This window comes from Neoarius graeffei, chromosome 21 (genome assembly GCF_027579695.1).
Source record: "Neoarius graeffei isolate fNeoGra1 chromosome 21, fNeoGra1.pri, whole genome shotgun sequence".
Classification (NCBI taxonomy): domain Eukaryota; kingdom Metazoa; phylum Chordata; class Actinopteri; order Siluriformes; family Ariidae; genus Neoarius; species Neoarius graeffei.
Window position 1 is genome coordinate 27,953,505 of NC_083589.1, and position 16,028 is coordinate 27,969,532.

Sequence of the window (16,028 nt, forward strand, 5' to 3'; positions counted from 1 at the left end):
CAAATCACCACGTCAATTTTCCTTCCATGCAAAGTATGCCCAACACAATTATGAAGTACAAAAATAAGTCCTAAAGTATACTTTAACGCTTTGTGGTTGAAAAATTACTCACACCGTAAGAAAGAAAGATAGCACGATGATGACACAACTAACACAACACTAGTTTCATGTAAAGCCTCGGTCACAACCGGCCGTATGTGCTCCTACAGCCGGTCTACATGCAAAAAACACAAACACACGGAGGGCGCGCATGAAACGCATGAGAGCGCGCGTGTGAAAAGCACGAGAGCGCGCGTGTGAAAAGCACGAGAGCGCGCGTGTGATGTGCTGATTTTCGAGCCGCAGACCGGCCGCAGAGGTTCTTTGTCATGTCAAACAAACTCTACGGGCGCTTACATTTTTTTCAGGTTGCAAGACAAACTTACGGCCAACGTGAGTCTTTCTCCGTGAACAAAAAAAAAATGCAGTGATTTGGGAAACGCCAAAAATCACACGGCCAAAAAATCATACGTCCGGTTGTGACCTAGGCTTAACCAAACCACAACACTCTCCGTTACATGCAAAAATAACCACACAGCCTTAGATTAATAAACTCACCCCATCAGAAAGAGAAACGGCGCCTTGCACACACCAATGCCTCTGATGGAATATGTAGTCCTAGAACGGTCCGTGTATCATCCGATCATTCAAGTATTCCATTCAATCTGGAAAACGAGGTTGCGTTTTTTTTGCTAGAAATGGTGATCTCCGATGTAAATACCGTGCGTCTGTTTGCTTCGCGGTGTTTCAGCTCCTCTGCGCTCTGTTTAGTAACTCATTCCATAGTGAAATCACACGCCTGTATGCAGCTTAAGTAGCCACGAGCTCAGCTCGTATCATACAGCTGATTCGCGGGGAAAAAAAAACCAAAAGACTTAAATCATCATGTGAATGGCCCATATGGTAATTTACCCACACCCCCCAGCAGGCTACAGTCCTGACAAAAACGAGACAATTTGCAACAAAAAATGTATGCTTTTCCAACAAAACAATCTATTATCTGAAATACTGATTGCATTCTTCAAGACCTCAACTTGCACATGATGGGGAAAAAACAAAAATCACAAATTTAAAAAAAAAAAAAAGATTCTTTTGCGATTATCTCGGATTCGTTTCGGCCGACATGTGTCCCTGGATTCGGTGAGGCGTCACATATCTTTAAAAAAAAAAAAGTAAGGAATAAAGCACGATGAGGCTGTTAGAGGGAAAACAATCAAGGCCGGGATCAGTTAGTTACCATCCCAGAGTAGATTATTTTCTGCAGGTCATGAAGTGTGTGTTGTCGTCCCCCCCAGCCCCTCTTGTACCACAGCAAATTGCAGTGTATTATTTATTAAAGAATGGCATGCTGTCTCTTTATGGTCGCATTTAATGCTGTGGGATTTTGCAAACTCCTCTGTCCTGAAGAGGTCTCGGAAAAGTCGGACAGCTAGAAATCACTGATCAACACCGTATCAGTAATTCTACATGTTTTACAAAACAAAAACACATTTACAAAGTGTGTCCATGGGGAAGCCATGGCTTAAAGTGCATATTCTGGACCAATTTCTTTTTTCTTTTTTTTTTTTTTTTTATATGAAAGAATGTCCCTTTACACACTCATCCAGAAGAGTAATTTTGCGCAAGGCCACCTGTCTACAGCAGAAAAAAATAAAATAACAAAACGCGTCTGAAAAAATCCCAAGGGAGTCTGGAGCCAGATTCGTGACGTCACCTGTGGAAGCGCCAGCAGGCTGCGCGAGCTTTGCACGGTTTCAGTGCACAGCCTGTGTAGACCAAGCGCTCCCATTTCTCTCTCATTGTCCGGTCTTTTGGGAAACGATGAGTACTAATCCCATCAAGACTGGTGTTGCTACACCCTCCTACGATACATCTGTTAACCATTTTAATAATTACGCGATTACATTGAAGAAATTTGCAGAAAACCACCAGGTCATTTTCTCAAACAAACCAGCGCTGACGTAGGATTCAGAGGGAGGCGTCGCGCACGCGGCGTCGCGAAAGTCAATGTTTGCCGGGAAATCCAAACGCCAAGTTTTTTCAGAGGCGGACCAATTCGCCTCAAATGGCTTGATTTCAACTGAATTTTTCTGGTATTGCGCAGGGTAAAAAAAAAAATTGCGCAAAATGTTACAGATATTTGACCAAAGTTTAATATAAAATGGGAGAATTACATTGATCTTGCTCCTGAATTCACCTCTGATATGCACTTTAAAGGTCAGAGAAACAGCTTTGGGACCAAAATTACCTCAGACCCACAGTAATTGGCTAATGCTGTTGTGGTTACCCTGCCATACATGTGTCTAATTTTTTTTTTCTTTAAAACTTTTTCCCCTTTCTTTAACTTGTAAATATTTTTATCCCCCGCCACAAAGTGTGCAGAGGATATAGGAATGGAGTGCGTCCGTTTTAATCTGGACAACTTTTCTCAGAAGCTACGTCAATGAAACTGTGTGCTTGTATTACTGGAAAAAGCTGGGTAGCGTTTTATGAAGGTGTCCTCGCACTTACGACATCACAAGTCAATATTAAAGCAATGGGCTTATTGTTAAGAGGTCTTCATAAAATGCGCATGGCGGGGGATAGCGATGACCATGTCTTCTTGTTATGACTTATTAATTTTAGGATTGATGACAAAGCTAATAAAATTAAAATAAATAAACAGAACAAAAAGGTCACCGGTTCAATTCCCTGGACCAGCAGGGATGGCTGGTGTGCCAGTGCTGCTGCTCTGGGTATGTCAGGGTCGTGTTGTACGGTACATCGCTCTGGACAAGAGTGTCTGTTAAACGCCTGTAATGTAATGCAAGTCCCTGTGTCTGAGCTGTTACTATAACAACAGTGACACATTCGAATGAGCGCATTAAAGGAGCTGAATCGTAAAATACGAATTAACTTGTAATTCAAAGCAGCACCAAGTTGAGGTAGTAATTCTGAAAGGGTATTGATTTTCACATTTAAAAGCGGCCAAGTTCATCGGTCAAAATACGTACACGCCGCCAGATTCATCTGCACCGCTGTAAGGATACTGTGAAAATTCAAAATGAGGCTGCGGGTTTGATGATGTACAAGTTGCTGAAGCCGGATCCAGGCGAGAACCCACCGTTTGCTTACCGCATGGTTTACTGTGGTGACTTTTGCTTGTGATTTTTCTCGTATTTAGTGCAGTTATTTTCATTGCAAACTTTTTTTTTTTTTTTAGTACCATGTTGTATTATCTCTGTAAAGTGCAGGGATGATAATTTTCCGCGGATCTGTGGAATTCCGAGTTTTTGTGAAACATGTAAATCCGTTGAGAAAATTTGGGGGGGGGGTCGGCGCGAGGCGAGGCTTGTGGTGGCACAAGCAGGCAGGACCGCCCGACCGCCCGCCAGCATCTTTCAGCAATGCTCATCGCAAAATTAGTTGCAGCTGTGATAACGGAAATCGTCATTGCTTTCTTCACTATTTGTGCTACCGACAACTCACGATGATTTCCGGCAACGTTTTGGCGCTAGTTTCATCTCACTTCTACAATTCACGGAGAAACAAGCTATACGTACACGGTTTTGATCACTTTTTAAGTTCTAGTTATTTTGGTTAGTTTTCAAAGTTACTTCGCCAATATGGCGAAAGTTTTGGACCGCAGAAATGAGGATCGTGCCAGGGAAATCGATAACTCGAACGGGATAAAGAACTGTTTCCGATGGGCATGGCTCGATAGTAGCGTTACCGTGCAGATAGGGACACAAACTGTGACGACGTGCCTGACGGAACATATCCGAAAAGTGGCCGTGCCGGGAAAGGTTCTGTGTATTCTGTGCTCAGATATGATCAGTTATGGAAACAGAGGAGCTAGAAACATCCAGGAGCACATCAAAACAAAAAAGCACAAAGGTACGTTTTACTTAAATTGTCAAAGATAGAGTCAGGAGGAATCTAATATATCGTTACGGTTACCTCCATTATCGCTCACGATATATAAAATTATATCTGTAGGGATTTGTTATCTTATATAAAATGTGGGAAAGTTGGCAGACATTTCAGAGTTTTTTTTTTTTTTTTTTTAATGTCCCATTCTCATGTTCTGTGAAGATAATGCCGTATTACACAGCATTTGGTTGTAAAAACAGTACTGGTCAGTCAGTTTGTCCACCGTGATTGTCATGACATGGCTCTCCACTAGCTCACAGGAAGCAACTGTGAGGTCATGATGGCTGCGCCGGTTGAACAAAAGAGCTCCTTATAAATTACGGAGTCTGACCAGTCACACACATGATGTTTTATCATGTAGAACAGCACAATACTTAGGCCACTCATTTTTGATTTTTAGGTTCACGGATCCGCCGACATGAGATAAAAACTACCGCTGAAAAAATAAGTCTATGTGTACTTTTATTTTTATTTGAACCGCCGAAACTTGCAATTAGTAGATTAATGATTTTTTTTGACAACGTAATAGCTTCCTTGTAACAGCATTATATACCCAGTACTAATAGATCTACTGCATTCGGTGGGAAAATTCCCACTGGTAATACGAGTATACATTTGCGTTCGGTACATATCCAACCATGGTCACGGAGTGCAACAATCTAACCGCAGATGACTTGCAAAGGGTCAAGGTCGGTATCGGAAAAAAAGCCTTTCCCAGTTAACACTGGGGAATAACATGTTGTAAACACTGTTCGTTGTAAATTTCCGACTGGGATACTGGCAATTACCATTGGGAAGTTGCTTATCGAATTCACCAGTGTGATGGCAAAATGGCTTCAGTCAGTTCTGATCGTTATGTCAGCATTTCATGCGGAGATCGCAAATCGTTTCATCGAGTGGATTTGTTAAGTGGACAGAACGTCGGTGAATACATATCGCAAGAATTAAATGTAAGCAAAGAAATGATAAAATGTGTGTACGCTTCCACGAAGGAGGGTCGATCCGATACCGGTACTAGAGCAGTGCTCGACATGCCAGTGGTAACCTTAGTCAGAGGCTTTGACTGCTCCTATATTACTGTTGAGCTTGAAGAAGACGGAGACAGCACAGGCGCTATCGAATGTGAACTGGACGTCAGACATCCGTCAGCACTCGATGTGCTCATGGCAGCATCACGCTCATACGACCACTTGCCTTCACAGAAGTAAGTACTGCCTGGGAATACTAATCAGTGATCAAAACCATTCACTATATATCTATAACTTAGTACAAGCATTATATTTTTCTAATACAAATTAGACCTAGATGGTTTAAATATGAAAGCATGGCAATATTTCACCGTATTATTGCTCAGTAAATATTGTAATGTTTAATATAGCAGGGCAAATGCCCCAGACCGGCCAGGATAGGCCGTCGTAAGGGGACATTATGCCCAACTTTTTATTTTCTGAATAGAATTTAGAAATACCCCCATCTGGTTTCTCCCAAATCTGCAGGTGATTTCATCTCCTAATTAAAAATGCCTTGAGTCCATACTGCTAAATCAGTTTTATATTTAAAATAAACACATTAAATCTTCAATATAACTCCGGTAAAATATTTTTGATATTATTCATGATTTTAATATGAAATATTGATATTTAGGAAAACATAATTTGGATAATATAAGGTAAATATACAGGTATGGTAGGTTTTTTTCTTGTATTGGTGATGGTAGCAATCCTATCTAGTGCTGGTTTTAAACACAAGCTTGCATGCAGTACATATATATATATATATATATATATATATATATATATATATATATATATATGTGCTGTCAAAAATGTCGCGTTATTAACGCGTTAACTTGACTCAATTTTAACGGCGATAATTTTTTTATCGCGAGATTAACGCTCTGTGACATGATGCCACGCCCCGCACAGCCAGAGTCTTCTGCCCTCCCCCGAAGAGCCACGGTGCTCGGCTTAGGTTTCGTTTTCCCATCGGTGGCTCCAGCCCCACTTTGCAGTGGCTGTGACAAGACGTGTTATGCTCTGCAATAAAAAAAAACACGTTGGTACAACCAGTGTTCGAACTATGCCGATATTTTCGGGGGGTCCCTTTTTTTTTTCCCTTGGGGGGGTGCTTGCGCTTGTCTCAGAGCGCGGATCTCCATCGCGCGCTCACTTCGGATATGCAAATGCTTCCCGTTACACACGATTGCTATGTCAATAAACATCATTTTGCCAATATTTTAGAGACCCCCCAACATTTCCCAAATCATGTTTTCAAGGGATCTCATGTCTGTTTCAGGGGATCTCGGATCCCCCAAGTACCCCCGTAGTTCGAACGGTGAGCAAGCCCATTCACTTTTTTATGCTGATAAGAGAATTACATGGTTTTTTATGTGACAAAAATGTGCGATTAAATTGCGATTAATCGCAAGTTAACTATGACAGTCGCGACATTAATCGCGATTAAATATTTTAATCGCTTGACAGCACTAATATATGTATATATATGTATATGTGTATATATATATGTATATATATATGTGTGTGTATATATATATATATATATATATATATATATATATATATATATATATATATGTGTGTGTGTGTGTGTGTGTATATATATAATGTGTGTGTGTATATGTGTATGTATATATATATATATATATATATATATATATATATATATATATATATGTGTGTGTGTGTGTGTGTGTGTGTGTGTCTTCAATTTATTTTATTTTCTAATCCCGACATTGAAAATTTGCCATTTGAAAAAAAAGAAAAAACAGACATTGACACTTTTATTTTTATTTCGACCGACATACTCTAAAATGTGTTGAAAAAATCCGTGAACCTAAAAATAAAAAATGAGTGGCCTTATTGTTTCATCTCAGCTTTGAGTCACGTCGAGTCTTCACAGGTTTGTTTTTTTTTTTTTTTAATCCTCCCCCGTATTGTGTTCCACAGATCATCTCGTCACTCGAGGATGACCCTGCAGCTCAGAGTAAGCAGCTGACCCTTAGACTGCAGCAGATTGCAGCCGCACTGGAGAACAAAGTCACAGATCTTTAGTGTCGAGTCTCCGAGGCCAGAGCACAGGAAGACCTGCAAGAAACACAACTCGCCGGGCCCCGAGAGATAAACGAGCCTGCATGAAAAGACCCAGAGGACTTGTGCAGCCCATCACATCATCACTGTCACCTAGCTTGTTTCTTTTCTTCGGTAACGCAGCAGGATCAGTTCAGCCCGAGTGAGCTGGAGGACGCAGTAAAAAGACTTGATGGTTTCTGGCTGAAATCCTGCTCCTTTACGGTACGGCTGCGTCACAGCTCTTCACTGACCACTATGATGATTTAGTGTCCGTTTTGCAGTTCCAGTAATAATCAGATTGTTCTTTCCTGTGCAAATGAAATTCAAATAATAGTATTATATATGTATATATTTTTACACAGAATGGATTTATTGTCATTTCGGTTTCATAGCCATTATGTTTCCAGCTTGAGGCAAGGTCATTAAGGTCACTTCCTGTGGAATTTGCATTGCTTCAGTCTCGTGCTTCACGTTTCCGTCTGCATGGAGTAATGCGTAATGCCTTCACAGAGAGTACACCTTGCGTCTTTTAATTTCCGTGGCATCTGTTTGTCTTGCTGATTTGTCCGCTTTTGTCCTTTTGGGAATGCAGGGTTAGGCTAGTATAGATGCTGAGAGATATTGAGTGTTGTTCATACAGCAAGAGGTGCTCTTAGTTATGTTTTTATGTTTTGCTGTAAGACAAGTTACCAACATATAGCAAATACCCAGCAAATGATGGCTTCTTCTGAGCTGAGCGATGGACTGAGTGATGACTCTGAAGCTTCACTTGTCATGTTTCATAATCCATAATAATAATGATGATAATAATGTTCCATCCAAAAGTATTCTTTATGTATCTGATGATTATTTTTTTTTTTTATTACAGCTGCTCACCATACTTTTAAGTGTCTGAAGTGCCAATTTTCAGTAACTAGATTTTCCTATATTTTATAGCACCATCTTCTTGTCACATATGGCTTTCCATAATGTTTTTGGCACATTTTTTTTTTTCTGAACCACCGACACAAGGCATACGACAAACTAGCTGTCCACGTTTTGTGTCGTTCTAAAATTTAAATACGACGTTTTGACCTTAGATTGTGTCTCGGACTTTTGAATGTTATCCATCTTACCCCACCTGTGGGTTTTTGTTCGTTTGTTTTTTAAAGGTTTAAAAGTGGTATTCCATAATGACCAATTAAGAATGACCAAATTACCGATTACATGAATCATTTTGTTAAATAAGGCCTTGGTGACCGTCGTGAAAACTGTGCAAGTCTCAGAACTGTAACTGTGGTGTTTTAGGTTTTTTGTTTTTTTTTTTTTAGAAATGACCAAAGTTTCAAACTGTCTCATTCTCTTTGTGCTTAAGTTTCTTTTAAACCGATATCGTATCATATATGCACCAGACTCCACAAAGACCGGACCTGTGTTGAGTCCTTAAGGATTGAATGAAGGTAGTTGATGATATAAATTCCTTATAAATAAGCTTTTTTCCCCCTTTAACAAGCGGTACTATATTTTATTTGTGAGTCTGTGCCCTGACTTAAACATACCATGCACTACACACATCAAATCAGTAATGGAAATGTATTTTTAGTACAAGATGACACACTTTTACCAGACTTTAATGCTTTTTCCCCCGTCTTTCATCCGCCGATTCCTGTTACATTCCTAATTGTAAACTTTCCTGAGTATGTTGCCATATCGTGAAGCTTTTTTTTTTTTTAAGCCTTTCTTGACCAGAATGTGCCTTAATGAAAACTGAGTAATAATCATAAATGTGGTGATTCGAACTGAATTAAAAACTTGCAATAGCGATTAGTTCCAGATTTTTGTACAATAGCCCATTTATTCTCTGTGTCATTTATGAGAACAGATGTGCCACTTTAGTTTACTTAATGCTGGTAAATGTGTTTATGATGGTGAAGAGAAAATGTATTAAAAGTATGTTTTTGGTCTTAATTTTTGCGTGTGTGTGTGTGTGGGGGGTTGTTTTTTATTTATTTATTTATTTAATTATTTAAATGTTTTATCCAGAACAGCTTCACATCCCTTTAGGAGTTTGGAAAGAATGTTAGACACATGGGAAAATATAAGCAAAAGGCCCAGAATAGGCTAAGAGGACATTTAGATATCCAAACGAGCACTGACCTCAACTCTGATCATAGTTTAAAATTCCCGTTTGTCCTTTTTTTGTGCTTTCTAAGAAACTAAAGAACTTTAGCCTACTACTGCTTCATTGGCTTTCGCTTCAACTGTCAATCTACATCAATGCATTTTCAAAGGATCTGTCATGAGAAGAATGATTTGAGCTAACAGGAAGGCTACTGTAGCTCTCATAATCACTCCTTACATCCGTGGTGAGCAGAAAAGCATCTCGGGATGGAGAACACATCAACTCTTATGGTGGATGAGCTACAACAGCAGACGTCCAGATAAAGTTTCAGTCCTGTTAGCCAAGAATAGGCATCTGAGGCTACAGCTGGTCACCTGTGGAGTTTGGAATAAAATCAGAATAAACCTGTTTTTTTTTTCTTCTTCTCCAGACGTCAAGCTGAAACAGTGACTCCAGTCAGACCCTACTTTTCATAGCTGATGTAGATAAACAATTTTATCATTCCCTATTTCCTGATGATGTGGTGATGTAGCAGAGCAATGCCCCCGAGTGATCAACTTCCCTCTGGAGGGGGGGGGGAAGAAAGTACTGTACACTCTGTCTTAATTCTATCTGATCTATCAGGGCTTTAGAGCTTATAGAATTCCAATAGAAATGGTTGAAATAATTAAGTTTTTACACTGACTTCATTTGTAGTGTAGGAAATGGTAACATCTATTTCGAAGTGAAGTAAAGACTGGAGTCAGACAGGGCTGTGTGATGTCATCTCATCTCTTCAGTGTAGTCATAGACAGAGTAATGCGCAAAATAACTGATGGTACACCTCCTAGAGGAATAAGATGGAACCTTTTTCCACTCTAGGTCTTGACTTTACTAACCATCTTACTCTCTCCTTTTCACACCAACACATGCAAGAAAAAAAAGACAGCTGACGTATTTTTGCCAGTCAAGTAGGTCTAAAAATAAGCAAAATTAAATCAGAAGTAATGACCATAAACGTGAGCAAGTGTTGCCAGGCGAAACGAACCTCACCCGGCAGCACTTATTTTATACCTGTATGTTGCTAATGGTAATATTTCTCAATCGTCAGGTTATAGTCCTATGAAAATCCATGACCCTGAGTTTGACATTTCAAAGTCATTCAAGGTCAAAGGCCATGGTGCCAAATGAAAGCCCATATGGCACTTCCTAGAAGTTGGTAAATATCTGTCTACCATCAACCGTTTTCAAGTTACAGCCCTCTGAAAATCCATGACCTTGAGTTTGACCTTTCAAGGTCAAAGATCATGGTGCCAAATGAAAGGCCATATGGGAGTTCCTATATGCTCATAATAGTAAACATCTATCAGCAACCGTTTTTGAGTTACAATGGAAAATGTTATTTTGACCAAAAGGTTGACCTTTCCAGTGACCTTGACCCGATTACCCCCAAAATTTAACCAGGTAATCTACGGATAATTGCCCACCTACCCTGAAAATTTGAAGTCAATCAGTACAACCGTCTAGACACTAGATTAACAGACAGACAAACAAACCGCACTGATTACAATACTTCGCCAAACAAACCGCACTGATTACAATACTTCGCCAAACAAACTGCACTGATTACAATACTTCGCCAAACAAAATGCACTGATTACAATTCCTCGTCCCGCTTACTCTGTTGTGGGTGAGGTAGCAACGCAACACGTTATACATGTAAATGGAGAAAGCCTTCCTATCTCAGAAAATTTTACTTACCTTGGTAGTATACTGAGTAATGATGGAGGAGCAGGACCTGACATCAAAACCCGATTAAATAACATCTGAAATGTTTTCATGTCCCTTAATAACAGCGTATGGAAATCATCACAGTATAGTAAAAACACCAAGCTGAAACTGTACCAGAGCTGTGTTCAAGCAACTCTTTGGTATGGCTCTGAATGCTGGAGGATGACTGAGAAAGACCTTTACAAACCACCCCCATTCCGTACAAAAAAATCTCAGGAGAATATTCTGAATCTTTTGGCCAAGAACCATCTCTAATGAAAACCTGTTCAGACAATCCAACAAAGAGAGCATGGGTACCATCTTGATAAGAAGATGCTGGAAGTGGATTGGTCGTGTCATTTGAAGAGAAAAAGAAGACATCATCAAAACAGCACTTCACTGAACACCAGAAGGAAAGCACAAGTGTGGAAGACCCAACAATGCATGGAGATGGGCAGTAGAAGGAAAGCTGCAGAAGATGGGACATACCTGAGGAACGGTTGAAAGGATGGCTGAAGATTGCCAGAGATGGAGAACCCTTGTTGCTGCCTTGATGGTGTAATGGACAGTAAGTATGTATGTATGTATCAGGGTCTTAATAACAATTGTTTTGGTCCTTGAGTGTAGAGTAAAATGCTGTAAAATCGGTCAGTTGGTTGGCTGAGCATGACCTGAGTGAGTAGAGGGGTTTTGGTGACACATACAATAGCTTTATGTTCAGAATTACAGAAGCAGACTTTACTTGATTGATCTGAGATCAAGTCAAGTTTATTTGTATAGCGCTTTTAACAACAGACATTGTCACAAAGCAGCTTTACAGAATTTTAATGACTTTAAACGTGAGCTAATTTTATCCTTAATTTATACCCAATGAGCAAGCCTGTGGCGACGGTGGCAAGGAAAAACTCCCCCAGACGACACGAGGAAGAAGCCTCGAGAGGAACCAGACTCAAAAGGGAACCCATCCTCATTTGGGTGATAACAGACAACATTATTATAACAGTTTTAACATGAAGTCAGTTTTATTGATGTTATAAACTCTTCATTGATGGAAACTTGAGTGCAAAACTGTTCATGACAACTGCAGTCCTAAAGTTAGCAAGTCAACTGTAGTCTTCAGCCATAAAAGCATTACTTTAAGTGTCCAGAGCATCTTCCAAGTGTGAGTTTCGACGGTCCATATGGGGCCATCCTCGACAGGAGCGATGTGATGAGATTCCAGCCAGACACAGGGCACCAGGATGGATCAGGCAGGTCTGAGGAGCAGAAGAGGTCAGCATCTCGATCTTAGGATTGGCATGTAACTCAGAGGGACAGATTTAGAGAGAGAGAAAGAGAAAAAACAGGTTGTTCGGTATGCCCAATGTCACCTGAATAAGTGGGAACAGTATACACTGTACTCGAGTTGAGGGGGGATGGGGGGATCCCCCCGGAATAAAAAAATGGTCAAAATCATCCCCCCTCCCTTCCCTTGAGCAATTTCATCAATAAATGTGGACATTACTTCTATTTAACATTGGAATTAGAAATGCCATTCCACGTAGCTTTGCTGAAACTGAGCATACAGTAAGCTACTGCGAGAGAGGGCGCGCGCAAGCGAAGCGTTTGAGGAGGTGACATTCAGTTGGGGTTCCGTTATTTTTGATTTCATTCGGCGTCAGTGACAGCAGCGGATTGCAGCATCATGGCCAAGCGGAGTGGACAGCAAGACCTAAGCAAGTTCGGATTTAAGATCGCAAGAAAAAACATTTCAGGAGGTAAGTCAAGAGTTATGAATATCAGTCACACTTTCTGTGAGCCCACTATCATGCTGTAAAGTTACCGATATGTAGCCTAATTTGTGGATGGCGGATAACAACACAGCTATCATAATGAATGTTAGTTTGGAGTCTAGCCAGCTATCGATAGCTTACTCAGGTTCATGTTAGCTTTGATTTCTTGTATAAGGCCATTAATTTAATCAGCCTGGACGTTCGTTTGTTATTCTTCAGGCAACAAAAAGTGTTATTCAAGACAGGAAGGCTAAAATAAACGACGCTAGCAGTTTTGAAGGCTTCACTGCCTCATTAGAGAGCCGGGCACAACATGTAAGGCAGAGCAGGATTGGTGTAGGACTCGACAAAGTGTCTGCTAAAATGCAGCTCTCTTTTTCTTTGTCATAGGCTCTTCTTCTGTCTCCTCAATGAGCCTTTTCCCCTTTCCAAAGAAACTTTCCAAAGATGCCTGCTTTTAACTCATTTTGCTAGCTTGTATCCAGTATGTATCAAAGTGCTGCTATGTATCGAAACAAAGTATCCAAGGCAGCTCCTTGGTAACCGTTAATGTTAAGGTGTCACGTGACCTAGATAACAGCGGGAATCAACGTTACAGAAAGAATCCGGTCATTTTTCAAAGCTCAAATCCTCGTTCAGATAATAAATAAATCAGAAATAACATTATAATTATCTCATCTCATTCTCATCATCTCTAGCCGCTTTATCCTGTTCTACAGGGTCGCAGGCAAGCTGGAGCCTATCCCAGCTGACTACGGGCGAAAGGCGGGGTACACCCTGGACAAGTCGCCAGGTCATCACAGGGCTGACACATAGACACAGACAACCATTCACACTCACATTCACACCTACGGTCAATTTAGAGTCACCAGTTAACCTAACCTGCATGTCTTTGGACTGTGGGGGAAACCGGAGCACCCGGAGGAAACCCACGGGGACACGGGGAGAACATGCAAACTCCGCACAGAAAGGCTCTCGCCGGCCACGGGGCTCGAACCCGGACCTTCTTGCTGTGAGGCGACAGCGCTAACCACTACACCACCGTGCTGCCCCACATTATACAACCCTGATTCCAAAAAAGTTGGGACAAAGTACAAATTGTAAATAAAAACAGAATGCAATAATTTACAAATCTCAAAAACTGATATTGTATTCACAATAGAACATAGACAGCATATCAAATGTCGAAAGTGAGACATTTTGAAATTTCATGCCAATTATTGGCTCATTTGAAATTTCATGACAGCAACACATCTCAAAAAAGTTGGGACAGGGGCAATAAGAGGCTGGAAAAGTTAAAGGTACAAAAAAGGAACAGCTGGAGGACCAAATTGCAACTCATTAGGTCAATTGGCAATAGGTCATTAACATGACTGGGTATAAAAAGAGCACCTTGGAGTGGCAGCGGCTCTCAGAAGTAAAGATGGGAAGAGGATCACCAATCCCCCTAATTCTGCGCCGACAAATAGTGGAGCAATATCAGAAAGGAGTTCAACAGTGTAAAATTGCAAAGAGTTTGAACATATCATCATCTACAGTGCATAATATCATCAAAAGATTCAGAGAATCTGGAAGAATCTCTGTGTGTAAGGGTCAAGGCCGGAAAACCATACTGGGTGCCCGTGATCTTCGGGCCCTTAGACGGCACTGCATCACATACAGGCATGCTTCTGTATTGGAAATCACAAAATGGGCTCAGGAATATTTCCAGAGAACATTATCTGTGAACACAATTCACCGTGCCATCTGCCGTTGCCAGCTAAAACTCTATAGTTCAAAGAAGAAGCCGTATCTAAACATGATCCAGAAGCGCAGACGTCTTCTTTGGGCCAAGGCTCATTTAAAATGGACTGTGGCAAAGTGGAAAACTGTTCTGTGGTCAGACGAATCAAAATTTGAAGTTCTTTATGGAAATCAGGGACGCCGTGCCATTCGGACTAAAGAGGAGAAGGACGACCCAAGTTGTTATCAGCACTCAGTTCAGAAGCCTGCATCTTTTTTTTTTAATTTTAATTTACTACAAAACCAAGATGTGTGTAACAAACAATATAATAAAAAAACATACAACATTAGTGAACCAGGACATGGGACATTCAATAAGGGCTCGGGACATGGTACTGAGAGGGGGGGTTATTAGAATGTATGTGTGTGTGTGTGTGTGTGTGTGTGTGTTAGAGGGGGATGTTTGAGTGTGGGTGTGAGGGGGGTATTTGTGTATGCGTGTGTGTGTGTACATGAATACATATGTATATTATTAGTTTAGCAATTATGTAAATGATATGTAAGCAGAAAAGTCCGGGGCATGTGGGATTAGGGTGAGTCCCACTGGGAGGGAGTAGAGGAAGGGAGGAAGAGACAAGGGAGGGAAAAGCAGACTTCGGGCAAACTGACGCCCCCCCAGACACAATCACACCCCCAAGAGAAAAAATAAATAAATAAAATAAAATGGAGGGGGGTGGGGTGGTAAGATGACTTCCTCTGACCACTCCAAGCCCCAGTGCATCAGAGGTACAAGCCGAACCCTAGCGGGAGGAGAGGACAGGAAAAGGCCGCCACAGAGCCCCCCAGATCACCCCCACCCCCGGCCCCCACCATCCCGAACAGAACAGGAGCCCAAAGCTCTCCCAATCCACGCGCCTCACTGGCCCTATGATGTGTTTTATCTAATGTCTAAATGCATTAAAAAGAGGGGGGGCAGAGCAGAGAGAGAGCCTTACTAAAGACTCCCCCCGACCCACCCCCACCTTTCCTATAAATTGAAATTGTGATTTTTCTAAAATGTGATGCATTAAAAGAAGTGAGGCGCAAGCTGATTGGACCACATCCAATTACCAATAATTGACAATGACCAAAAAATCGCATTAGAAACCCCGATATTCGAAGACGAATTACATGCTGTGCTGCACTAAAGACAATGTCAAATAACAAGGCCCCCGGTCCAGATGGCTTCCCTGCTGAGTTCTATAAACATTTCTGATTAACTTTAGCTCCACTTTTCTACCAGATGATCCATGAATCAAAACACAACTCCAGACTTCCGCCATCCTCTAATAGTGCTTCCATCTCACTTTTACTTAAACCCAATAAGGACCCAACGTTACCATCAAGTTACAGGCCAATATCGCTAATCAATGTTGACACTAAAATTATCGCCAAAGCCCTTGCAATCAGATTAGAAAAAGTTATTCCCTCTATAATTCATCCAGATCAAACAGGATTCATGAAAGGCAGGCTATCTTCGAGTAATACACACAGGTTATTTAACATAATGCACCACTCAATAACTCAGGAAAACAATACAGTCATCGTTATATTAGATGCAGAGAAAGCATTTGACAGAGTCAATTGGAAATTCCTGTTTTCCAT

General features: G+C 40.9%; 1 protein-coding gene across 3 annotated transcripts in view; it reads left to right on the forward strand.

Moving 5' to 3' along the window:
* LOC132869632 (plexin-B2-like) overlaps positions 1 to 8,987 on the forward strand; it is a 495,410-nt gene extending 486,423 nt beyond the window's left edge. For all 3 annotated transcript variants that reach the window (XM_060902925.1, XM_060902923.1, XM_060902926.1), the window contains one exon: positions 6,918 to 8,987. In XM_060902925.1, coding sequence (XP_060758908.1) covers positions 6,918 to 7,022 — 105 coding nt within the window. In that variant the 3' untranslated portion in view covers positions 7,023 to 8,987. The remainder of the gene's footprint in view (positions 1 to 6,917) is intronic.
* The last annotated feature ends 7,041 nt before the right edge of the window (positions 8,988 to 16,028 follow it).